This window comes from Pinus tabuliformis, chromosome 9 (assembly GCF_031772625.1).
Source record: "Pinus tabuliformis cultivar Carrire ecotype Pingquan chromosome 9, CPIR1, whole genome shotgun sequence".
Lineage (NCBI taxonomy): Eukaryota > Viridiplantae > Streptophyta > Pinopsida > Pinales > Pinaceae > Pinus > Pinus tabuliformis.
Genome location: NC_142307.1, coordinates 1,421,343,304 through 1,421,370,922, shown reverse-complemented (window position 1 = coordinate 1,421,370,922; position 27,619 = coordinate 1,421,343,304). Strand labels below are relative to the sequence as shown.

Genomic DNA, 27,619 nt, shown 5'->3' with positions numbered 1-27,619 from the left:
GCCGGAACTATCAGGAATAGCTGGAATTGCCCGAACTGCGGGAATTGCCGGGATTGCCAGAACTGCCAGGAACTGTCGAAATTGTTGGAACTGTCGGAATTGCCGGAACTGCCGGAACTGCTAGAATTGTCGGGAACTGCCGGGAAAAGCCGGAATTGTCGGAAAAGCCGGAAAAGCCGGAATTGCCGGAACTGCCGGGAATAGCCGGAATTGCCGGAACTGCCGGGAACTGCCAAAACAACCAGAGCATCTGTCTCCAAAGGAGAGCAGCATGCAAGGGAGAACTAAGTAACATTGGGACAGTTGTATGGTACCTAGCAGCAAATACACCAAGCATGCAATGTTACAGCTAGCATGCAAGGGACAGCTAGCATGCAACAGCAAGCATGCAAAGGACAACAAGCAAGCTAGGGACAACAAGCAAGCAAGATGCAGCCAACACATAGGTCAGTATGGCAACATGGTGCAACAATGGCACATAATGCAATATAGTGATGGGTACAGTCATGATTAATGAAACATGATGAGATGCAACATAGTGATGATGGGTGCAACATGGTGAGGTGCAGCATGATGACGAAATGCAGCACAACGATAGGTGGAGTAACCTTGGAGAATCAGTTGAAGCAGCATGTCTTCAACTGATCTCATGTATCATCTTCTTGGAGATGATCTATGCTCTTATCTAGATAAGTCAAAGTGTTGACTTCTGTTGTAAACGTACTATCTCTCTCTCTCTGCGGAACTATTGAAGAACATATAAGAAGAATTGATCAAGGGTTTCCCCACATTGGGGTTTGTCCCTGGCTAGCACCACATCTTGTGTCCTCTTGTCTTGGCTTGTCTTCTGCAATTTATGTTTATGACGGTGAGGTGTTGTAAACGTACTATCTCTCTCTCTGCCAGAACTGCGGGGAACTGTCGGAATTGCCGGAACTGCTGGAATTGTCGGAACTACTGGAATTGTCGGAAATGCCGGAATTGCCGAAACTGCCGAAATTTCTGGGAAAAACCGGAATTGCCGAAAAAGTCAGAATTGCCAGAATTGCCGGAACTACTGGGAACAACCGGAATTACGAGAACTGCCGGAATTGCTGGGAACTGTCGGAACAGCCAGAGCATCTGTCTCCGAAGGAGAGCAATGTGCAAGGGACAACTCACTAACACTGGGACAGTTGTATGGTACTTAGCAGTAAATACACCAAGCATGCAATGTTACAACTAGCATGCAACAACAAGCATGCAAAGGAAAACAAGCATGCTAGGGACAACAAGCAAGCTAGGGACAACAAGCAAGTAAGATGCAGCCAGCACATAGGTCAATATGGCAACATGGTGTAGCAATGGCACATAATGCAGTACAGTGATGGGTACAGTCATGATTAATGAAGCATGATGAGATGCAGCATAGTGATGATGGGTGCAGCATGGTGCAACACGGTGAGGTGCAGCATGATAACAAAATGCAGCACAATGATAGGTGAAGGAAACCTTGGAGAATCAGTTGAAGTAGCATGTCTTCAACTGATCTCATGTATCATCTTCTTAGAGATGATCTATGCTCTTATCTAGATAAGTCAAAGTGTTGACTTCTGTTGTAAACGTACTATCTCTCTCTCTCTCTCTGCTGAACTATTGAAGAACATATAAGAAGAATTGATCAAGGGTTTTCCCACATTGGGGTTTGTCCTTGGCTAGCGCCACATCTTGTGTCCTCTTGTCTTGGCTTGTCTTCTGCGATTTATGTTTATGTTCTATTATCAGTTTACTTTAATGCTGATGTGATTGCTAATTTGGAAAAGATATTGAGCTAACTGTGAAAATTGAAATAAATTGCTCTTAGAACATACCTAAAATTTAACAATTGTGATTCTCATACACTTCAGAAAATATGATGAAAGTAACTTGGCATATAGTTGATCCATGCGAGCCTCTTTACACATGTTCTTTCTTCCTTTTGTGGATCTATCATGCATAATAGGCTGTCCTTAGCTATAAGGTCATCCTCTTTTGTTGTGCTTTCCACACCCTTCTATCTAATCAAACAGGGGTATCTGTTTCATTTGTGCAAGTGTTTCATCCAGTAGCCATTTTTTCCCACCATTTCAACTCCACTATAGCAATTTTGGTTGGACCCCAACCTGACACATCTCACAATCTAGGACTATTCCATTAATGATAGGGGCACAAACATGTCATTCACATTCATCATGGGAGAATGAAAGAAGTGTTGTTATGTATGGTTGGATGGAAAATGCGGCAATACAAAAATAAGAAGAGAGAGAACAAATTTAAGTCTCTTTATGCCATCATAGTATAAATCTTCAAAATTCTTCAATATCACATAATGTCTTAAATCAAGGTCTGCAAATAGGATCTTCAAAAGGGTGTTCATAAGAATATCTTAAAAAAATCATTACAAATATACAATTGGTCTTTCATTGAATTATGAATAAAATTGAATAAGGTGAAGGAGAGACTATTCATTGGATTGTTATCTCTATTGCATGCCTTGTTTGATGTTCTTTGCATTTCAGTATTATAATGAGCATTGATGGGTTGACGTTGAGTACCATATATGAAATATGACAAGTGCCAGAAATCCTTGCGAAAAAAGAAGATTATTGTGCAATTAAAAATACATTTAAAATGACCATATGAAGTCTAAATAGAGTTAAGTTCTCAAATAGCTATATGACCTACCATCTCTTTCATGATTGTCAACATTAATGCTTCAATTTAAGTAAATTTTCTAACAAGACTTGACTTAATTAAAACGTTCGTTTTATTTGCAACATACTTTGATTATCAACATCACTCACGAATCACAATATCACTACTAATGCAGATACTTTAAATCAGTGTTGATAATATCGCCGATATTTCGGCGAAAATCGTAAATATCGCGAGATTTTCATGCAAACGAAATTTCGGCTGGAATATATCGCGATATTTGCTGATTTTGAATTTATCGCGATATTAACGAGATTTCGGCGATATTTTGTTAAATAGCGCGAGACGACCATAAAAATCGCCGGCAGACTTTATAAAATGGGTTTAGGGTTTTCGTTTGACGTCAATGAGCCATTCGAACTTTCGTGAGAGCTGGAGACGCTGCGAACGGTGGCTGCGGAGGGTTTGATCTTTGAACTTTGGCTGCTGCGGAGGGTTTACAAGTTACAACTTTACAGGTATGCCGGATGCCCCAGCGTTATAATCAACAACGAATTCCATGTGGGATTGTTTGACGTCTGCCTTATGCGCTATACTATAACCGTTGTATAATACATTGCAGATGTGCTTGTAAATTTTCTTGTTTGTAGTAAACTGGATACCCTTAAGGCTTAAACAACCAGACACACCAGCATCAAAACTAGCCTTGCGTTTGTTCCACGGTCCACCTATTATTTGTTGCTGTTACAAAATTTTCTGGGGATTGTGAGCGTGTATTACAGCCGTATGTATCAAGTATAAAGTTTAAACTTTAAACACAACTTAATTCATCGTTTAAACTTTATATATATTCGCTTCAGTGGTCAGATCTGTCACGACTCACAGTTACCAAATTTGTTGCACACATAACGTATGCCCTAAGTTGATTGATATTTCTTCTAACTGCTTGAGCTTCTGTTGTATTTAACCGCATCTCATAAACCCACATCACTTTCATAGCAACAAATCTACACACTAATTTGCATATTACCCATATTTTAGAATGACAAAATTTGAAAATAATGCATGTATAAAAGTTTAAAACAGTGTAAATAGAATCTTGAGTATATGGTTTGCATCCTCCATTACTGGTGTTCCAAATGAACGCTGCATGTAACCAGTCACAGAAGGGTGATCTTCATCATTCAACGAAGAGTAAGTGCCTATACTTTCAAATAGCAACGTGATAAGACTTGAATTGGAGGTAAAGGGAAGTATGTAGCTCATCATCAAGAAAATTCCATGTTATTTTCACACCCTTTCTCTTCCCTTTGCTGTAACTTGTTTTCATTCAGGAGTAGCTGACCCACATAAACATAACCCATGTAAAATCCTTATCATAAACATGCCACATGGAATATACAAAGTCCAAAACGCTTGATTCATCGAAACAGCCTACAGAGTATGTTTTGAGACCACTGCCTGAGGAACCTGCTACCAATGGAACTGCCCTTATACATCAATACTCTGAATTTACTGTAGAATGAGCAGTCTCAACACTGATTTTGAGCAATATCTTGTATATAAGCCTGCTTTTGAATGATTTCTATTGCTCTAATCTGCTAGCCTCATCCTGTAACTGCTGATTTTTCCAAGTACAATGACAACCTGCATAAATACTAACCTCCAGGCTGAATTTCTGTATTAAGTTACTGGAAAAACTTATCAGAAGACAGCTACCAGAAAAAATGTTCTACAGTGGATTCATGAAGATGACATAGCAGTTATCTCACTCCATTTAATAAACAGACTCCAGAGTTCCTGAAAATAAACTAAGAGATCTAACCTGTGGGTTTTACAGTTTACTTGACATTGTTGCAACTAATTTTGTCTGTTGAGGTCTCTTCTTATGGATCATACTTTGAGTTTGAAGAATAATTTCTGAGTGAGTCTGGATAGCCATGATATGCAACCTCTAATGGTGAGAATGTAGTTCTGGGATGAAGTTATGAGAATTTTGGCAGTTGATTTGAATGTTTGGGATCTTCTTTACAGGCATTGGCACATTTTCTTTTAAGTTTTTCTTGGTTAAATGATAAATCTGAGGACATGGCATATGTGGTAGTATTATATTTTTTAGTGTTCTTAAAAGTTAAAAAACATCTAAACACGGTAATACGGTATTGCTTTATTGAACTTAGTTCAAACTTCAAAGAAATAGTTCTCACCTTTTGACAGTTTCAATCTTTAGCAGATTCACTTTTTTTCCAAATCAATGGCGCTTGCTTTTGAGTCTATACAATGGTTCAAGAGCCACCATCTAACACTATTTTGGCTCAGCCGCTCAGATTCCTAACTTATTCCAAGACTGTCTACGACATATAGACTTAGCCTTTAGAATCTATCCTTACACTTTTAATTTTTAAAAGCTAGGCTATTAAAAATTTAATTTTCTTTCAAGACCTTTGGATTTTTCTTATAGAACTTTGTTAAAGTTTATTCCATTTGTCTTTGAAGAATGAGGATTTGATATTGAGACCTGCACCCATGGAATTTCGTAAATTCGTGTTACTTATTAAGTTATTAAGTTACTAATTCCAAATTTTTTTTGGTGCTGTAGGTTTCCTTTTGAGTTAGCCCACTACAAAATACAAATATGCCAAAAAACTTGGACCCATTTTGGGAGTATGGGATCCTTGATGGTGGGACAAATCGTGCATATCTTTCATGCAAATTGTGTGGGGACAAGATGACAGGTGGGGTTACACGACTGAAATACCATCTTGCTAGACTCCCTGGACATGATGTTGGCATTTGTAGAGTTTCTAGTCCAGAGCTTATACGAAAAGCTCTTGAGGCAATTGAAGAAAAGGACAGAAAGAAGGAAGAGGCGGAAAGAAACAAAGCTGAACGTGCAGGTAGATCCTTTGGGATATCTTCTCCTGATTATGATGTTCAGGGTAGTGGCCCTACTGGCGCTAGTGGGAGGGGCTCCACAACTGGCACACCATCACATGCTAGTGTGAATGCGAGGTCATCATTTTTTGTTCCACGAACAGGAGCTGGAGCACAACCTGGCATAAAATCGCTTGTCAAAAAAAAGGAGAAGGAAGAAGTAGATAGAGTCATGGGGAGGTGTATTTATTGGAGCGACTTACCTCTCAGCATCACAAAAACCAATCCATTTTGGCAACCAATGTGTGATGCTATTGCTGTTGTGGGCCCAGGGTACAAAAGTGCCACATATGAGGAGTTGCGGGGGCCAATTCTTCAAGCAGAAAAAGAGGACATCAACTCTAGATTGGCGGAGTTGAAACAGACATGGGAAGTCACTGGATGCACAGTGATGTCTGATGGTTGGAAAGATAGGAAGGGTAGGACCCTTCTAAATTTCTTGGTACATTGTCCTAAAGGTACCATGTTTATTAAATCGTTGGATGCATCAGAACATATCAAAGATGCAGCAACGATATGTGAGTTGTTAGATGGGTTCATTCAGGAGATTGGTGTGCAGAATGTGGTGCAAGTCGTAACAGACAATGCAGCGAATTATGTGTCTGCCGGCAGAATGCTTATGGAGAGGCATCCCACATTGTTCTGGACTCCATGTGCAGCGCATTGTCTTGATTTGTTGCTTGAGGATATGGGGAAACTCTCCTTCATCAAGGAGGCAGTTGATATGGCTAGGAGCATCCCCAAGTTTATTTATAACCATGCTTTGGTTCTTAGCCTTATGAGGAGGTTCACTAGAAACAAGGAGTTGCGGCGTCCTGCCATCACACGTTTTGCCACAACCTTTATTACTCTTCAGTCTTTGCTTCGATGTCAGTACGAGTTGAAGCAAATGTTTGTGTCTAATGATTGGCGTGGTTGTAGATACAGCAGGAGACCTGATGGGAAAGCCATTGAAAAAATGGTGTACTCTGAGACATTTTGGCGTGGAGTAGAAGAAGCATGTGCAGTTAGCGAACCTATAGTAAAGGTTCTTAGATTGGTGGATGGAGAGAAGCCTGCAATGCCTTATTTGTATGAGGGCATGGATAGGGCCAAGGAGGCCATTCGTTCCTATTATGCAGACAAGGGTTCTGCTGGCCTTAATAGGCAGATGATGTTATGGGATGTGATCGATAGTCGGTGGACAGGGATGCTTCATCGACCCATTCATGCAGCAACACTCTTCCTCAACCCTGCATTTGCATACAAATGCAAGTTTCGTTTTGATGGCGAGGTGATGGAAGGGCTCCATACCTGTATTCAGAGGATGGTACCTGATTCTGAGCTTCGTAGCAAAATCAAGCGCGAGGTACAGAGTTATCAGGATTGTGTTGGCCTATTTGGCTTTGATGATGCCATTAAGGAAAGGGCCCTCTTCATGCCACGTAAGTGACAAGTCATCACTCATTAGAAATTAGAAATTTGAATTTAATTATGTTTTAACTTTTAAGTTTTTGAATTTTTTATTTCATTATTTTGTTGTAGATCTTTGGTGGCGAAGCTATGGTGCACGGGCACCAAATTTGCAAAATTTGGCTATACGAATCTTGAGTCAAACATGTAGCTCTTCAGGGTGTGAGCGCAATTGGAGTGTATTTGAGAAAATACACGCCAAAAAGCGCAACAGGTATAACTTTGAACTCAAGCCTTCAGTTGAGCAATTACACTTATTGTAATTTTTAATTTTTAATTTATGACCTTCAAGTGTCAAGAGTCAAGAGTCAAGACTCATTACTTTTTTTGACACTCTTACAGGTTGGAGTTCGCACGCCTCAACGATTTGGTGTATGTGCATTACAACATCCGACTTCGAGTGAGGCAAATAGAATCACCAGTGGATCCAGATGCCATTTCCTTAGACAATATTGATGTATTGTCTCCGTGGAGGGTGGAGTCTCAGGAGCCCATATTGGAGGAGTCACCTTCATGGTTGGAGGAGCCAGTGGCAGATGATCCATTAGAGCAGGGGCAGCAAGAGGAGGACTCGGAGTCAGAGGAGCAGCAACACTTAGAGGAGGAGCAGGAGGAGCTGGAGGAGGACACTGCGGGAGCATCAGCATCAACACCATCTGCTATAGATATAGGAGAGCATAGCTCCATGCCTATCACTCATTATTTGACATTAGGTGCAGAGGCAGTGTCAGGGCCTTCTACTACTAGGGGCAGGCCTGACAAACAGCCCATCATGTTTTCCCGTAAAAGGGGGAGAGGGCAGTAGATAGATAGCTGCTAGTTTTATTTGTTATGCTACATGTAACTCATGATGATGAGATACTTTTATTATTATATGTGATGTTATTTTGTATTGGTTCTCCACATTTGAGTCCTTGAATGGACAATTATCAGGGATTAGCACGATTTGGTATCGCCTTTGATATATCATTTCTATTTGACATCATATATATCAGTGTTTTCTTCATATTTATGTGCCAATGTGTTTAACTTTAAACTTTAAACTTTATTTCATGTTGTTATTGCTTTATATGTTTGAAAATCTGAAAAAAATGAATATATTATGCATTTTTTATGCTTGCTTTTGTTGTTTAAATTCTGAACATGAAGATGTTGCTTTAAAAATTAAAATAGTTTCTTGAGTGTTTGCTGGGCACTGTATAGTTATACTCATTTAATGCCAATTTTTTGTTTTTTTTGTGCCCTAGGTTTGAATTAGTTCACTACAAATGTCAAATATGCCAAAAGCCTTGGACCCATTTTGGGAGTATGGGGAGGCTGTTGGTGGGGCAAATCAGGCATATATATCATGCAACTTGTGTGGGACCAAGATGTCAGGAGGGATTACACGATTGAAATACCATCTGGCTAAACTCTCTGCATATGATGCAGCAGATGTGATGCCTTGTATGGTTTCTAGTGCAGAGGTTATACAAAAAGCTCGTGAAGCAATTGCTGAACAAGACAGAAAGAAAGCTGCTAGGGAGAGGCCAATGGTCTCAGATAGATAGCTGCTAGTTTTATTTGTTTTGCAACTTTTGCTACATATAAGTTTATAACTGATGATGATGAAATACTTTTAAACTTTTATATATGTGATGTTGTTTTGTTTGAGTCCTTGATTGGACAATTATCACTATCAGGGATCAGCAGGGTATGTGATGTTATTTTAATTTTTGTTTGAGTCCTTGATTGGACAATTATCAATTTATCACTATCAGGGATCAGCAGGATTTGGTATCGCCTTTGAAGTTTGATGTATCATTTCTATTTGACATCATATATATCAGTGTTTTCTTCATATTTATGTGCCAATGTGTTTATTTCATGTTGTTATTGCTTTATATGTTTAGAAATCTGAAAAAAATGAATATATTATGCATTTTTTATGCTTGCCGATATTTGCCGATATTTTGCCGATATTTTCGCCGATATTTCCGATAAGATATTTTCCGGACCCTCGCCGATATTTTCCCGATACCGATATTATCAACACTGCTTTAAATACACTAATCTTGGTATGGAATTTGGATTGAACTTGACTTTTTGACTTGACCTAATATTACTACCTAATCCAATTCTTGTCTTAAAGAATCAATATATAGATATATAGATACACGGAGAGGGATGAAGACACAAGTGCTTTGTCCCTTTCCAAGATAACAATAAATCAATGCATAAAAGAAACATGGAAACCAGTTGGTAGCGTTCTATCTCAAAGGAAGAACTGTTAAAATTGGCAACTAGGGCCAAACTCCATGTGGGTCATCTTGTTAATGGAAGATGATATTTTTCTTGGATCCTTCTCATCGAGAGGTGTAGGATTGATCTAAAGATCATCCGATTCCGATAAGTATTCATGGAGATATGAATTTATTTGTGTTATGGGACAATTCGTCAAGGTTGGCCAACAACCAAATAAACCCCACTTGTGCTCAACGTTTTAGTATAAATAGAGGTGGACTTCAAGTCATTTCAACACACTTGGGATCTTTTCCTCTCTACTTGTCTTTGGGTTTTAGTAGGAGGAGAGATCCTAAGGGATAACGCTGCCCTAATCTAGAGGGTAGAAGTCAGAACTACCGGAACAACTGGGAAAGCTGACGTAGAGGGTAGAAGTCGGAACTGCCGGGAACAGCCATAACTGCTGGGAATTGTCTGAACTGCTGGGAAAGCTGACGCAGAGGGCAGAAGCTGGAACTGCCGGGAAAAGTCGGAACTGTCGGGAACTGCCAGAGCAACCGGGAAAGCTGACTCAGAGGGCAGAAGCTGGAACTGCCAGGAACAGCTGGAATTGTCAGGAATTGCCGGAACAGCTGGGAAAGATGACACAAAGGGCAGAAGCCGGAACTGTCGGGAAAGATGATGCAGAGGGCAGAAGCCGGAACTGCTGGGAAAGCTGACGCAAAGGGCAGAAAAGGCTGACGCAGTTCCTAGAGGCTGACGCTGGGGTTTTTCGTGGGGTGGATTGGAGTTGAAGAGCTATCAGAGTGTTTATCGGGGTTTCAGCGGAGCATCTGTCTCCGAAGAAGAGTAGCATGCAAGGGACAACTAACTAACATTGGGACAACTGTATGGTGCTTAGCAGCAAGTACACCAAGCATGCAATGTTACAGCAAGCATGCAAGGGACAACAAACTAATATTGGGACAACAACATGATACTTAGTGCAACATGTATTGGTACAACGAACATGCAAGGGACAGCTAGCATGCTAAGGACAACAAGCATGCTAGGGACAACAAGCAAGCAAGGTGCAGCCAACACATAGGTCAGTATGGCAACATGGTGCAGCAATGGCACATAATGCAGTACAATGATGGGTATAGTCATGATTAATGAAGCGTGATGAGATGCAACATAGTGATGATGGGTGCAACATGGTGCAGCGCGGTGAGGTGCAGCATGATGACAAAATGTAGCACAACAATAGGTGGAGTCACCTTGGAGAATCAGTTGAAGCAGCATGTCTTCAACTGATCTCATATATCATCTTCTTAGAGATGATCTATGCTCTTACCTAGATAAGTCAAAGTGTTGACTTCTATTGTAAACGTACTATCTCTCTCTCTCTGCTGAACTATTGAAGAACATATAAGAAGAATTGATCAAGGGTTTCCCCACATTGGGGTTTGTCCCTGGCTAGCACCACATCTTGTGTCATCTTGTCTTGGCTTGTCTTCTGCGATTTATGTTTATGTTCTATCTGCAGTTTACTTTAATGCTGATGTGATTGCTAATCTGGAAAAGATATTGAGCTAACTGTGAAAATTGAAATAACTTTCTCTAAGCATAGAACATACCTAAAATTAACAAGAACACATAACAGGTGAGCATCATCTTACTTTTATTCCCAAAACAAAAATCAAAATGCAGAAATCAATAAAGTAAATAGAAGCACAACTAAATATAATGTTCATACTAAAGAGTTTATTCATTCTAACCTACTCTAACACAATAAATTAAACATATTAGGTAAAATAATAAATCCAATACAACAAATTATTGTAGCAATGGATTTCATCAAGGATGATCTTCAATACCCAAGTCTTTTAAATCATGCATGGCATCAATGCTTTTAGAAACATAGATCTTTAGTGACGATAGAGCCATATCACATCTGCACGAGCTTTGATATTTATCCTTGAAGAGGAACTCAACCTCTTTTTCACTGTAGGTAGTGTTACCGCTCAAGAGTCAAACTAGCAGGGGTCCTAAAAGGGGATCCTTGAAGGGCTACTACTAGGTTAAGGGAAAAAATGGAGCAATAGCCCACTGTCACCTCCGCTAAGGCTCCCTACTCTTTACGGACCTTCACCGATGGGAGGACACCCGTTGTGATAAGGATCACGAAATGGATGAACCAATGACAGAGTGAGGGGTGATCCTGGAATCCTATTCACAAGAGAGGCTCAAATATGTGGCTTGCTTGCGTTGGAGTGCAAGGTTGAAAAGCTCTCAAGGAAGGGCTTAAGGAGAATTTCAAGGTTTAGGTTCAAGATATGTATCTTTTAATGGAGGTTCCTATGTCCTATAATTCTTGTGAAGACTTGGATTCCAAGTGATCTTTGAAGGATTATCCTTAATGGTGTATGGGACCACACAGGACCAAGTGGACTCGGGGTTAGGTCAAGGGGGTAGGGTTTGGCAACCAATGATATGCTTGACCTATCTCGGAGGGAGAAAGGGACCAAAGAAAGAATTTTTAATGCAAGGCAATATGAGGGTCCCAATGAGGTTTCTAGCCTAAGGAGACCAAGGGAAAGATTCAATCAATTGGGTAGGGCTTGAGATATCTCAAAATCCCATTGTCGGAATTTCTTCAAAATTGGAGGGCAACTAGGAGACACACCATCATAGAGAATGCCAAGAGATCATTTTTTTTGAGTGGGTGGTTTATGAGATAAATGATGCCCTGGGAGACCTAATGGGCTAGGCCTAGAAAAGAAGAGGGAAGAGAAGAAATAAGGTTTAAGGTGATCACCTTATGCTAGACCAATGGCTAATCCTATGGGAAGATGGAGTCAGTAGAATTATGACTATGGGCTTTTGGATTTTCTAGGTCAAGGAGGCCTCAAAGACAACTTTGCTTAGCATTAGGGCAACAATAAAAACAACTTCAAAGACTTTATACTTCACTTTGCAAAATTGATGGCTTATCAAGATGAATTTTAGTAATGAAACATCCATAGGAACATTTATTCATTGTACATGGCCCATACATGAAGCAACACTATCTAGAACACAATTTCCACAACTTCGCACAATTTGATGCAACAAATTAGCCCTAGTATAGCGAAATCTCAGCAACAATGTATGTGACAAAAATAGAAAGAAAGAGTAGCATTAAATTGCACTTACATATATAAGAATATATCCAACCATTCAAAATTTTCCATTCAAGAAGCTCCAAGACATGAGAAAATAACCCAAACATCAAATTCATTCCATGCTCCAAAAATTCGTCCTCCAAGAAGGATAGCAAAAATCTCTAAAGAGATACAAGTCCAAATCCAAGTGATGATGCTAAAATGAAATCACAACACTTGTATTTATACATGTCCAAATGAATTTGATTTGCCTAATGAGGCCTAATACAACGCCTAAAATAAAATAATGTGCAAAATAACTAACTTTTGGTGACAAGCCCACCAAACTAGCTCATAATCAAAAGAATAAGCCTCTCAAGAGGTCGAATGATCAATAATACATGTCGTTGGGCCCTAGAAGAGACCTGATGAAGTCCATAGGTGCCAAAATGTGAAATAGGACTCCCAAAAGTAGTGGACAAGGGGTTGGCCCCTTGTTCTCCAAATAGTAAACCTGTGGTGCTCTCCATGGTGTGGGGGGCACTTAAGTGTCCTCATGGGTCTCCAAATAGATCACAGATGCCTTTAAACCATCCACAATGGCTTGGATGATGGTGTAGTTGATGCCACATCATAATACAGGTCCTGGGTTATCTGCCATGTGTATGATATAACTGTGGGGCTAGTTGGGCATGGTGAACCAGGTGCATCTTTGTTAAATTTTGGTATGTTTTATGTTCACATCAACATGATAGTAAAGTGCAGATAGAACATAAACATAAACAGTAGAAGACAAGCCAAGACAAGAGGACACAAGATGTGGCGCCAGCCAGGGACAAACCTCAATGTGGGGAAACCCTTAATCAATTCTTCTTATATTCTTCAATAGTTCAACAGAGAGATAGATAGTACAAATGCATTTGAAGTCAACACTTTGACTTGCCAAAATGAGAGATCAGACATCAAAGACCTTCACCATGAAGATGACACAATGCAGCAGATGATAAGCTTAGAGAAACTCAACCAATTACCCAGAATACTGAAGCTTTCCTTCTATAAAGCTCTTCCTCCTTTGTTGCTTCACTGATCATGTCAAGACTGTTGATCTGGCACCTTTCATATAAAGCAAGGACTGATGCATTTCATGGCAGACCCGGTGTTGAATTTCTAAGTTTAACCCATTAGAAATTCTTCCTATACTATCTGGTTTATTTCTTCCTACTTGTTTAATTATTTAAAAAGTTATTTATCTCGTAAATACTGAAAATAAACGCAAGTACAGTATCAACATCTACAAATCATCAACTGAAAGAAAACAAGCACATAAGTGACACTGTTATTTTTGGACCAATGTCCCCGGAAAAACCCAATGCGGGAAAACTGGTGCAGCTATTCAGAGGGTTTTATTATTATGCATTTTTCAGAATATAACCAGGGTGCCAGAAATGGCTCACCCAACAGAGAATGCCCTCGGTAGTAGTACCTCTCCTCGTAGACAAATATTGCGGCTGAATAATCACCAGATGAACGATCCCACAACAACAATTGAAGCTCCCACTGCTTTGCGTCACTCTGATAGGGATTGCATCACCCTATCCAGCTCACCAACATCCAGTCTGTCCCACAAAATCCTTCTATCGCTGCCTCTTGGCCCTGCGTCAGCTCTGCTAGCATCTGCGTCAGCCCCTAGACCCTCTGCGTCTCACACGCTGGCCTCTCCTGGTTCTGTGCAGCTCCTGGCTGCCTCTGCGTAGCACCCGACTGCCTCTGCGTCAACCTCTTCAGGCTTTGCATTGTCTCTTTGGTACGAATTTTACCTCTCCGTTATGTATTCACTACCCCTCGTTGCTGATCATTGATTCTATCTCTCTTTGCAAACCCCGCTCTAGAGAATAGAATGACTGATCACTCTGGTGTAATCTCCAACTGATGCTCAAGCCTCCTCTTATACTTTTCTCGTTGGTCCTTCAATGGTCGAGATTAAATCTTTAATCAACAACTAAGATTAGATTGGCTTGATCCATGACTTTTGGAACCTTCTAATCCAGTTTTATATTAATACCCATTAATATTTTATTTTTCCTAAATTTAGACTTAGGAACTCCATTAAAAATATTAATTATTTTAATATCTCCCAAACCGGTTAGAATTTGCCCAAACTATTTCTGGGTCTTGGAGATCTCATGTGCTTTAGCCTCTCCACCAATTTTCATGGCTAGAGCACATCCGATGCTACTCCAAATCAACAGTCCCTCTTAGGGAGGACTGTGCTCTAATAATACTCCACACTGAGTATCACCCTGATTATCTAGCACCGATGTCTGTGCTGATGCTAGGCCTCCTCGCCCAACATCATCTGCACTACTGCATACTGTATTGCTGCCCATGGCCTTGTCATTGCCACTGTTGCATCTGTACAATAGCTCCCTTTGCATCTGTGCTGCTGGTGGTCCATCCTCCCAGCATTGCATCTGCATTGCATCCCCTCTCATCATGTTGCATCATGTTGCCCATAGCACTGCCACTGCTAACTGTTGCACTACAACTTAGTTACTGAGAAGTAAGTAACTGATCCACCCAACTCTGACATCCCTGTCAGATTAGAGACACTCCCGATGCTAAAGCTCGCTCTGCTGCTAACAAGTGCTCCCTCTACTGACCTTTGCGCTACTACAACCACTCCCTGCATCTCGCATTGTTGCACACCTCTCTGTGCCATCCTGCACTGGTGCAACACTCCCGTGCCTCTCGCATTGTTGCAGCCTGCCAGCGTCGCGCTGTCTCGAGACTCTTGCACTGTAGCACTCTCTGCTGACTCATCCGCTTCAGTCTCTACTGACATCCACTAGTCCTGCTACTCCTCTTCGGGGTTCCCGTAGCAAGGTATAACCCAAGAGGTTGGGTACCTCGAGGATCCTACCCCTCATCGCCTGTAGTCCTCTTGACTACAACTAGATGTCTCCCCACTTCTTCTCAAGTGGCACATGAGCACTCATGGCACAATCGTCATCCTCCTCGACTTCTTTCTCTGCCCTCGCTGGCATTGCCTTCGAGTCAAAGGCCTCTCCCTTACTCTTCTTCCTTGGACACTGGTTCGCAAAATAACCCAGTTCCCCACAATGGAAGCACTTGACCTTGGAGAGGTCCTTCTTCTTCCTTTTCTCCTGCTTCCCCGCAGATGCTAGAGCCGCATCCTCTTCTTCCTCTGCCTTGATTTTGACCCCTTTGCCGCTACTCCCCGCCTTGGTCAGCCATCTGATCTCTTCTTGACGAAGAGCCGCCCACAGTTCTTCCCAATCTGGAAGACTCGTCCTGCCCAGTATGCTCTGGACAAATACCTCCCAATCCTCGGAAACTGCGTTCAGTGCAGTCCTCACCATCAATTCCTCATCTGGCGTGGCCCCTATGGAAGTTAGCTGGTCACGGATCTCCTTCAAGCGACCGAGGAAAACCTCTATCTGCTCTCCCTTCTGCATCTGGTATGCTCTTAGCTGATTCTCCAGGAGCATCTTCCTCTGCACAGAAGTCTGCTGATACAATGTCTTCAAGGCATCCCATATCTCCTTTGCCATTTCCTTCTCGGTAATATGTGGTACCATATGATCCTTGACCCCATCAAGGATGATGCACTTAGCTTTCGCCATTGCCTCCTCAAACCTTTCATTAGCTACCAGGTCAACTGGGACAACTATCACTCTTGTGATGAAGCCCTTGAGGCGATGTCTGTCTAGAATGGACAAGATCCTGGCCTTCCAGACTACAAAGTTGGACGCTCCGTCTAGCCTATACTGATCTCTCAGCCCATTCATGGCCATCTCACTGCTCTTCTTTCGACTCCCTTGAGTCTCTCTACTTCCCTCCTAGAAGTCCTTTGTTCAACTTCTCCTGAGTCTCTCAACTTCCCGTTCGGAAGTTCTTGGTTCGACTCCCTCTGAGTATTGATTTCCCTTCTGGAAATCCCTCCTTCTTGGTCTTGCCCTGTTAGGTACTGCTCTGACCACAATACCCCACTAGCTTCGCTTCGCAAATTACCCACAGCCTCCTATACCCCAACAACTAAAGGATTGAGCCACTTGGCTCTGCACAATCCCGACACCAACAAATCTGCTCCCCTAGCCAAGTGCGTCAACCCACCTGGCCTCTGCGTGGCTCTGCGTGAGCCTGATTCTGCCTCCCTTAGCCTCTGCGTTGCCTCTCTCTGGCCCAGAATGATGACGCAGTCTCTCTGCGTCACTCCTTCCTTTGTTGCCTTTTGCACGGATCAACTCTGACACTCGGGACAGCTGAATCTGTCGCTACTGCTCTGCTAGCTGATGCCTTCAGTTATCCTATGATCTGCAACCACGCTCTCATACCATGTTGGAATTTCTAAGTTTAACCCGTTAGAAATTCTTCCTGTACAAGTTATTACTTAACAAGTTATTTATCACGTAAATATTGAAAATAAACACAAGTACAGTATCAACGTCTACAGATCATCAACTGAAACAAAACAAGCACACAAGTGACACCATTATTTTTGGAACAATGTCCCCGGAAAAACCCAATGCAAGAAAACTGGTGCAACTATTCAGAGGGTTTTATTATTATGCAGTTTTCAGAATATAACCAGGGTGCCAGAAATGGCTCACCCAATAGAGAATGCCCTCGGCAGTAGCACCTCTCCTCGTAGACAAATATTCCGGCTGAATAATCACCGGATGAACGATCCCACAACAACAATTGAAGCTCCCACTGCTCTGCGTCACTCTGATAGGGATTGCATCGCCCTATCCGGCTCACCAACATCCAGTCTGTCCCACAAAATCCTTCTATCGCTGCCTCTTGGCCCTGCGTCAGCTCTGCTAGCATTTGCGTCAGCCCCTAGACCCTCAGCATCTCACACGCTGGCCTCTCCTGGTTTTGTGCAGCTCCTGGCTGCCTCTGCGTAGCACCCAACTGCCTCTGCATCAACCTCTTCGGGCTTTGCGCTCTCTCTGGTACCAACTTTGCCTCTCTGTTATGTATTCACTACCCCTCGTTGTTGATCATTGATTCTATCTCTCTTAGCAAACCCCGCTCTAGACAATAGAATGACTGATCACTCTGGTGTATTCTCCAACTAATGCTCAAGCCTCCTCTTATACTTTTCTCATTGGTCCTTCAACGGTTGAGATTAAATCTTTAATCAACAGCTAAGATTAGATTTGGCTTGATCCATGACTTTTGGAACCTTCTAACCCAGTTTTATATTAATACCCATTAATATTTTATTTTTCCTAAATTTAGACTTAGGAACTCCATTAAACATATTAATTATTTTAATATCTCCCAAACCGGTTAGAATTTGCCCAAACCATTTCTGGGTCTTGGAGATCTCATGTGCTTTAGCCTCTCCACCAATTTTCATGGCTAGAGCACATCCGATGCTACTCGAAATCAACACTTGGACACTAGATAGGGCACAAACTCAGTGTGCTACAACAACTACAATACACCCCACAGTCCACCTATAGACAGTGATAAGCCTTCATACAGTCCTCCAACGAAACGCTGCATTATAGGACTGCTTACCTTATGAATGCAGCTCCTAGAAAGGTCTCCAACTGCTGGCTATGGCCTGCGGCCTAGCCCAACAGTGGACAACAACTTAGGTTCCTTTAAACAGTGATCCAAACAGCCCTTACATAGTAGCCTCTAGCTCCTCCTTATAGTGGATTCTTCTTCGCTTCAAATCAAGCTCAAGAATCAACTACAACATGCCCAAACAATCCTCAATTAGATCACGCTGTCACCTACAACAATGTGGCATCATGACAGAGATTAAGGTGACTGCAACTAGGACTCTTTGCGCTGTGTATAAGAGTCTAATAGACTGTGGATTTAGGTCACCTTAGGATAGCGTGTAAGGGTCTCTTTGAACAGCAAATAAGAGTTTTTACAAGACTACTAATGGGCCTCTCTTAACAACAAATAAGGGTTGTGTAATAAGGACATTGGGACAACGAATTAGGGCGGTTGTTTTCTGCGAGATTTGACCTACGTTTAGGGCAACAGTAGTCCCTCTTTTCTCTGTGGCTAGGGCATGAATCAACCCTTTTCTCGGTGGCCAGATTACTCCTTGATTGGATTGCGGATGAGGGCTCTTCTTAGGCCTCCTCTCTACTGCGTATAAGTGCCTCCTCTTGTTGCATAAAGCCCTCATTGACTGCGGCCTAGGGCACCCTTAAATGCTGCAGCTAGAAGCCTCCTCTAGCTGCATTTAGAACCCTCCTTGACTGTGGCTTTGGACAGCGTATGAGTCTTCTTAGATAGCGTATAGAAGTGTCTTCTAGGACACCGTAGAGCCTTCTCCTTTTGCCTACATCTAGGGCTAGGGCATCTCCTCTAGGGCAACATATAAACCTTCTCCCAAGGACAACGTATATGCCTTCTCTTCTAGGCCTCTCTTTCCACTAAAACCCAAACAAGAGATGTGTGACCAAATGACTTGAAGGCCACCTCAATTTATGGTAAAACGTTGAGGACAAGTGGGGGTAACTTGGTTGCTGGCCGACCTTGACGAATTGTCACATAACACAGATAAATTCATATCTCCATGAATACATGTTGGAATCGGATGATATTTAGATCAATCCTACATCTCTCGATGAGAGGAATCCAAGAAAAATATCAGCTGCCATAAATAAGTAGACCCACATGGTGTTTGGCCCTAGTTGTCAATTTTAACACTCCCTCTCAACTAGGGAGAACTTCATCTGCTAATCCATCTGCCAGTCCGTAATATCTCTGCCATCAGTGCGCTGCATTGCTCTGCTCTGCTCTGCTGAACTATGAAGAAGAAGAAGTGATCGAGAATGTATCATACCATTCTCTATTGACCCGAAGTCAGTCCCATATAAAGGGAGTGTCTCGTACCACTGTTACTGATCTGAAATCAGTTCCAAATAGAGAGAGTGTCTCATACCACTGTTACTGATCCGAAATCAGTTCCAAATAAAGATAGTGTATCATACCACTCTTACTGACCCGATGTCAATGCCAATTGATCCTAGATCAATATCATCCTAGTATAGGGAGTACGGTACTACACGATGCGTCTGTCAGTAGTACTATGGTCCCTATCTTCATTTCCCTGCTCATTGGCCAGATGAGAGGTACTTCCCATGAGTCCCAGACTGCATGGGTAGGATGTCTCAGCAGGAGAAGGATGAACTACTCATCTTGCCTACATGTTGCCATGGGGTATCCCAGGGGAAGGCTGAACCACTCACCCTGTACACAACAAATCACTAGGGGAAGGCTGAACCACTCACCCTATAACTGTCTCAGCAGGAGAAGGATGAACCACTCATCCTGCCTACATAGCAAACCACTAGGGGAAGGCTGAACCACTCACCCTATGATTGCTTATCGCTCCAAGAAGTACCCCCAAGCCCCCTGGAGCTCCTAGAGCTCAATGTCCATATCATACAGGACCCTTAGGAGAGGGTCTCTCCACGACTCCTAGTCGTTCTCGGAAAGTCAAGAATTTGACCTTTCCCAGGGGCTTCATCTGAATATCGGCGACCTGCACATCAGTCCCAAAGTGATGGAGCCCTATTGCTCCTTACTGTACCATATCCTAGATAAAGTGGTACCTGATGTCTATATGCTTGGAGCGATCATAGAACACGAGATTCCTCAACAATCGAATCCCACTCTGGTTGTCACAGAAGATCACGGTGGTATCTAGCACGTGTCCAAACAACTCACTGAAGAGCTTCCTCAACCAGGCAGCTTCACACGAGACCATAGTTGCAACTATGAATCTAGCATTAGCAACACTTAAAGCAACCGACTTCTACTTCCTACTCATCCAGGATATCGAAGTAGAACCCAAAGAGAACCAACACCTAGAAGTGCTCTTGCGATCCTCCACACTGCTTGCCCAATCAGCATCAGAATAATAATGTAGCCTCACAGCTCCAGCAGTGTATCTCAGCCCATGAGTGATTGTGCCCCGAAGATATGTCAGAAGATTCTTGGCACCAATCCAACGAGGCTCAACCATATGTTGGCTCAACATGCTAACTGCAAAAACATATATCCGGATGGGAGTTCACCAAGAACATCAATGCTACTATGAGTTGAATAAACTCAGAGGCATTTCCCAAATCAGGTCCAACAACACTACCGCATAACTTCTTAACGTTAGGCTTCATTGGGGTAGTCACGGGCTTGCAGTCCACCATTCCAAATTCGGAATCCAACTCCCTCTTACTTTTGCAAATGAGAGGGTCTGCACCTGTCAGAAAGAGGTCGTCCAGATAGAGTACCAGTATGAGAGGTCTATCATTGATAACCTTAAAGCAAAGGTTTGGATCGCCTTCACTCCTTGTGAATCTTAGCTTTATCAGATAGTTGTCAATCCTCTCACACCAAGCCCGGGGTGCTTGCTTCAAATTATAGAGAGATTTCTTCAACCTGCATACATGAGATTCCCGATCATTAATATCAAACCCCTAGGGTTGTTCCACATATGTGGTCTTGCTATTACATGAGGGGAATGGTCACCTTGTAAGTTTTCCTTCAGTACATGTCGGACATGTACCTTCATGCTCTTCTTTGAATTCAGGCATCCTTGTCACCATCTATCTCACATCGGGTAGGGCCTTACATTGAAGATGGGCAAACCTCCGGTACCATAGAAGAGATGTGTCACACGACATGGTCCCCATTGAACTTCTTGCAACTTGATACAAATTTCCAACACTGAACCCAAGAGTAAAAGCATCTTTAAAATTCCTTTTCCAAACACGTACATTTTCATCGATGAATGTCACCTTGAAACCTTTGACTTCCATTGCCGAAATGGACACCAGGTTCTTCTTGAGATCAGGTACACAAAGAACTTTTTGTAAATGAATCGAGTTACTCTGATTCAATTGAAGCAGTGTTACTTGAGAGCGGGAGTCAAAACGGGTGCGGGAGCGACATTTTCAAAAGCTCCCGGTTTGGGAGCGAATTCCAGATCGTTTTTTATATTTTGATACGTATATGTCAATAAAAACATGTAGAATGATGAATTAGATATAAAAAACATAAAAAACCATAGATTGATCATTGAACCATATAACAACAATCATCTAGAAGTTATAATCTTCATCAACCATGTCCACAAGTTAGTAACATACAACATATTGAGTCTAATGAATCATGATTAATCAATCTTAAAGTTTCAACTTCAAGCTTTCAAAATTGAAAATTGAAAATTTCAATATATAACATTTATCATCATTGATCACCAAAGTTGTACTTGTAAGCTAAGTTTAACCATTACAACAAATAATATCTAACATGAAATGAAATGTTATAAAATGAGATGAAATGAAACAACTTTCAGGAAGCATCATATTCAAAATTCATTACCAATGAGTTATAATTGCCAACTTCAAACTTCAAACTTAAATTGTCATATATTGTCTACAAAAATATCATAATAAATATGAAAGAGTCAACTGTCAACAGTTATGAAAACTACTAGAAACTAGAAAAGACAAGTAAATCTACTATCTACTACTTCTTGTGGACCTTGCCATGAGAAATGTTTGATGTATGAGCAGGTCGTGGTGGTCTTCTAGGAGTCTCCTCCCGCACACAACGACGACCAGAACGGGAAGGCACATGCCCTCCACGTGAGGGTGTAGATGGAGGCGGCGACATCAAAGGAACAAGACTCGGAACTCCAGCACTACTACTGGATGGTGGAGGCGGCATGGTTATTGCTTCATCTTACTCTCTCATAAGTTCCGCTTCCAGTTCTTCAAGATGTATAGTGCCATCCTCCAAATTATCATCCTCTGGGTGGTTGTCCCAAATTTTATATGTTGGATCCTCATGAGCCCGATCACAGTAATGACTCAACAAACTCAAGCTATAGTGCACATAAACCAAGCTTTCTGCTCGATTTTATTGAGTCTGTTTCTTTTCACATTATGTATGAAGTTGTAGGTGCTCCACCACCTCTCTGCAGAAGAAGTATTTACAACTTGTGAGAGAACTTTTTTTGCCAATTTTGGCAAAAGTCCCTAGTTGCCATATGCTTCCCACCATGTGAGAGCATCAAATCTGTCTCTATCTTCCATTGCATGGAAGGTACCAAACAAACCAGTGCAACTCAAGTATCTTCCTAATTCAAGACGCAGACTAGCACATTCCTCCCTGTCAGGTATCAACTTGTCTAATGCTTGCAAATATCCTGTAGATACGTCTTCATCTATATGGGGTTTGACCCTAACCCCACCCCCTGGTGTAGGCTGGCCCAACCAAGATGCAGAGTAGTATTTTGGCGTAAGGATATATGCTAAGGCATGTAGTGGAACATTAACTTTATCTGACCATATACACACACAATTGTGAATTAGTGTATACAATTTGGGATCATTTTTATGAACAAAATCTTTTATTTGCCCAAACATGGTATCCATTTGCTCATACACCTCCCCAATCACTGGTTTATCTGTATTTGCAAACCAAATCATGTGATAAATGGGCTTGGTGAAATCCAATACTTGCCTCACCCGTGCCCAAAACATACCATCAAGAGTGGTCTCCTCCACTTGTTCAAAACCTTGCATGTCAGCTGCATTTGTAGCCCTTTCCTTTAATACCTGCCAGTGTGGACTTGATACCATGCTAGCCAATGACTCTCTTACCTTCAAAAGGCGCCTGAAGGTGAGGTAATAGCTACCAAATCTAGTCCTCGCAATCTTCAACAACTCCAATCTTGAGTGACTGCGGAAAAGGCCATGGGTATTGCTATGATTTGTAATAAATTTTATCATTTCTTTGCCTCTCTTGTACAAATCACCAATCCATTTGTATTGTTGGTTTTTGTTCTTAACAATATCATGCATCAAAAGGTTCATTGTGTGAACCAAACACCCAGACCAAAATATGTTGGGGTATTTATCCTTAATAATTGCTCCCGCTGCCTTACAATTAGGAGCATTATCAGTGATGACTTGGATGACATTGTATGGCCCAATATGGTCAATTGTTTCAAGTAATGGTTCTGCAATGTTGATGCCGGTCTTGAACTTGTCTGAGTAATCATATGCTGAAAGAAAGATGGCACCACTAACAGACACAACAAGAACACTTATCAATGGTTTGGCTTTTACATTTGTCCATCCATCAGATACAATGGACACCCCATGGTCAGTCCAAGAACTTGTCATTCCACTCAAAGAATGTGATAGTTTTGCTTGTTCATGATCAAGTCCAACGGTTCTAGCCTTGTCATACCCAGGGCTCTTGTATCCTTTAGGGGCATCATTTATGGTAGAAACCATTTCGTGCCAATAAGGTGAGCAAAGAACATTGAATGGTATCCCACATGCATAGAGAAACTTGTAAACTTTTGAATCCACATCATTCCTACACCCTTCATCAAGGAAATCTGATATGCTTCTACGCCTTAAACTTGGTGACCCTCTCCCTCCATATCCACTGCCTTGGGAGGATGCTGAAGGAGTTCTTTGTGCATGTGATTGTGAGCTTGGTTCAAAGAAACCCTTTGATTTTTTAGATTTGTATTGGGTTTCCTCCTCTTCCCTTATGTATTTGGCTCTATCTGCTGCTGACACACTTGTACAAGTTTTGATTCCTATTTGTTTATCTCCATCCCATGGCCTTTTCCCGCAGAGGTGCTTTCTGGCATGGGTGTATGAACCTGTGTAATTATTGTTGCAATGGGGGCAATGAAATTTAGTGGTTCCACCCCCTTTCCCTGCTTCAGGCCTATTAACATATTTCCACAATGGAGTTTGGTCTTGTTTATTTTTTTGAGACTCATGTTCACTCTCCTCCAGCTCCTCCTCTCCAGGGTTTTCATCAAATCCACTATGACCCACTTCTTCATCCCCTTCTTCATTTTCAACCCTCCTTTTTTTACTCTCCAACACCATCATAACCAAAAAAGGAACCAAGAGAAAAGAAATGCCAAGAAATATAACCATGATGTTTGAAATTTGAAGTTTTGAATCTGCGAAAAAACGGAATGGGAGAAAAAAATTTATTTATTTATTTAGGAATGAACATTAATTTTTTTTTCTAGAATAGAGCCTACCTCTTTGACCTCCAATCTCCCCTTGCAATTCCTTGCTCCTTTCTCCTTGCTCTCTCCTTGCTCCTTGCTTTCTCTTGCTCTCTCTTGCTCTCACTCTCACTTGCTCTCTCTTGCCCCTCACTCGCTCTCTCTTGCCCCTCACTCGCTCTTGCTGTCACTGTCACTCTCACTCTCTCAATTTCTAAAATAATGAAATTCATTTGAGGGAGGGTTTATTTATATTCCCTCCCTCCCTTTCCTCCCTTCCCTCCCTTTATTTTTTCCAACCGTCGTTTTTTTTTAATTTTTACTTTCTCTTGCTCCTTGCTCCTTGCTCTCTCTTGCTCTCACTCTCACTTGCTGTCTCTTGCCCCTCACTCTCTCTTGCTCTCACTCTCACTCTCACTCTCTCAATTTCTAAAATAATGAAATTCATTTGAGGGAGGGTTTATTTATATTCCCTCCCTCCCTCCCTTTCCTCCCTTCCCTTCCTTTATTTTTTCCAACTATCCCATTTTTTTTAATTTTTAATTTTATATATTCTTTTTTTTGCTTGTTTCTTCCGCATGATTTTTTTGGGTGTCGCTCACGCCGCCAGGAGCAATTTTTATAGCCCGGGAGCAGTCGGGAGTGATCGCTCCCCGACTGCTCCCATGCTATAAAAATCGCTCCGGGAGCGACGCTCCCTAATTCGATCTGGAAATAGGCAAGGAGCGAATTTTTTTTTCCGGGAGCGCGCTCTCGAGTCGCTCCGGCACGGAGCGTGGATTGGGAGCGGGATCGGGGGGGGGGGCATTCACCCGCAACACTGAATTGAAGAGTAACATTCCCTACACCCTTTACGGGACAAGTGGCATCATCTCCAAGGATAATCTCCAAGATTGTTTCCTTCTTTATCATATTAGAGAGCCCTTCCTTGTATCCGGTAAAGTGCCTTGAGGCACCACTATCAATAAGCCAATTTCCCACCAATGAGTCCAGAGGAGAGGTAGTGGAGAGGGCCAATATAAGATAATACTCCTTTTGCTTATCAGAAACAACATTTGATTCTTCATACCTGAAGTTCCTTGCTTTCTTGGAGAGTCTGCCATTTCCTTGATGTCCTGCATTCCTTTTACCTTTGCCATTGTACTTGTCATTCCTTCAATCATTGAAGATGCCCCTGGAATGATTGTGATCATCATCATGTGATGTGTCCTTTCTATTTGGACACTCCTTCACATAATGGCCAAACTTATTTCAAGTAAGGCATCTGCCCTTCCTTCCACCCTTAGATCCGGACATTCCATTGAAGTGACCTTTAGGTAGGCCACCAGATGCTTGCTAATGGAATCTCTGATAAACTTCTTTGCTTCGACTTCATCCTTGGTGTACTTGATCTTTGTAGCAACTGGTGCATTTGATGGAGGCTCAAGGATTTTACCCTTCACGAAATCCAACACTTCTTGCTCTTCCAATGTCAGATCCAGAGACATCTTTCATCCACGATAAACTTTTCACGGAGCTTGACTACAACCGGGAAGTGGGATGAGGAACCCATTGAGCCTTTGACCTTGTTCAACTGTCTTCGATGATTTCTTTTTCCCTCCTGCTTGGGCTTTGTCTTCACCTCACCTTTGATAACATGTTAAATTTTGGTATGTTCTATGCTTAGAGCATTTTACTTCAATTTTTCATATTAGATCAATATCAATTCTAGATTAGCAATCACATCAACATTGATAGTAAAGTGCAGATAGAACATAAACATAAACAACAGAAGACAAGCCAAGACAAAAGGACACAAGATGTGGCGCTAGCGAGGGACAAACCCCAATGTGCGGAAACCGTTGATCAATTCTTCTTCTATTCTTCAATAGTTCAACAGAGAGAGAGATAGTAAAAATGCATTTGAAGTCAACACTTTGACTTGCCAAAATGAGAGATCAGACATTAAAGATCTTCACCATAAAGATGACACAATGCAGCAGATGATAAGCCTAGAGCAGCTCAACCAATTACCCAGAATACTAAAGCTTTCCTTCTATAAATCTCTTCCTCCTTTGCTGCTTCACTGATCATGTCAAGGCTGTTGATCTGGCACCTTTCATATGCTGCAAGGACTGATGCATTTCATGGTAGACCTGGACACTAGATAGGGCATGTTGACCACTACGTGTCAACTTCTCATAGTAGTACACCCCCTTTTCTTCGCAAAAGGGATAGCGCTTGATTGACGTGTCCATGCCATTCGACAATCATCGTCGACTTGATCAATTTATGTTGTAAACCCAGTCTGCATGTGTGAATTGTAAATAATTTTAGCATAGTTGAGTCATGTATGTAAATTGCCTAGGTAGACCTAATTTTCTAGTGATAATCTACGTTTTGGAAGGTTTTTTGTCTCACCGATCCATGATCGGCAGAGTTTTCCTTCAGCCTGACCCCAAAGCCAGAATGAATTTTGTCATTAGAATCTTAGAGGAATCCTAGTGTGTTGATCTGCTAGATTATATTTGGTCGCAGAACTGGGTGGTCTATGAGGGTCTATGTCATGTGGGATTTCCCCTTTGAGATGTAAAATTGTAAAAGTCATGATGTAAAGTGTCTTGAGGGTTAGAAAATGTTTTAATCCCCTCATAAGTCCTAAGTCCTAGGTCCTAGGTGATTTTTCCAAAGGCTAAGTTCGAGGATCCAAAAAAAAAATCAAATTAATTAATTAAAAAAATAGATAAAAAATAAATAATAATATTTAAAAATTTAAAAAATAATTAAAAAATAAAAAATAAAATAAAATAAAATTTAAAAAATAAATAAAATAATTAATAAAATAGTAATAAGTCAAATTTTTGAGTAAATAAATGTAGAATTTTAATTTTTTAATATATTAAAATGCATTTAAAAATTCGACGGATGAGATTAATAGAAATCTTGATCCTCATCGACGGTCGAGATTAGTTTGACACGGATCACTCGAACTAGCTGTTGGGAATTTTTCCTTTAAATAGGGTACTAGGGGTCATTTGAGATCAGATTAGATCTGAGATTCTGGTGCTAAAGAAAGCTCTCCTGTAGTCATTTTTAGTGCAAAGACTTTGGGGTTAAAAATCTTGTTGATGTTACTCTTCTGAAAGTGCTGTAAGATGATTTATTTTTCTGCATA

At 41.5% G+C, this 27,619-nt stretch overlaps 2 protein-coding genes across 4 annotated transcripts in view; both read left to right on the top strand.

The window, feature by feature from the left end:
* Positions 1–27,619, top strand: part of LOC149153869 (phosphoglycolate phosphatase 1A, chloroplastic-like) — a 295,703-nt gene that overhangs the window by 219,605 nt on the left and 48,479 nt on the right. Inside the window, exon 10 of one of the 3 annotated variants that reach the window (XM_089439668.1) lies at positions 8,307–8,899. The exons of the other annotated variants lie outside the window; for them this stretch is intronic. Coding sequence (XP_089295794.1) covers positions 8,307–8,454 — 148 coding nt within the window. The 3' untranslated portion in view covers positions 8,455–8,899. Of the gene's footprint in view, positions 1–8,306; positions 8,900–27,619 lie in introns of those variants that run through there. 3 annotated transcript variants of the gene reach the window in all.
* Positions 973–8,073, top strand: LOC149153870 (uncharacterized). Its single transcript, XM_089439343.1, has 3 exons — positions 973–1,138; positions 7,132–7,273; positions 7,402–8,073. Exons 1-3 carry the CDS (start codon positions 973–975, stop codon positions 7,862–7,864), a joined length of 771 nt encoding a protein of 256 aa, XP_089295469.1. The 3' UTR covers positions 7,865–8,073.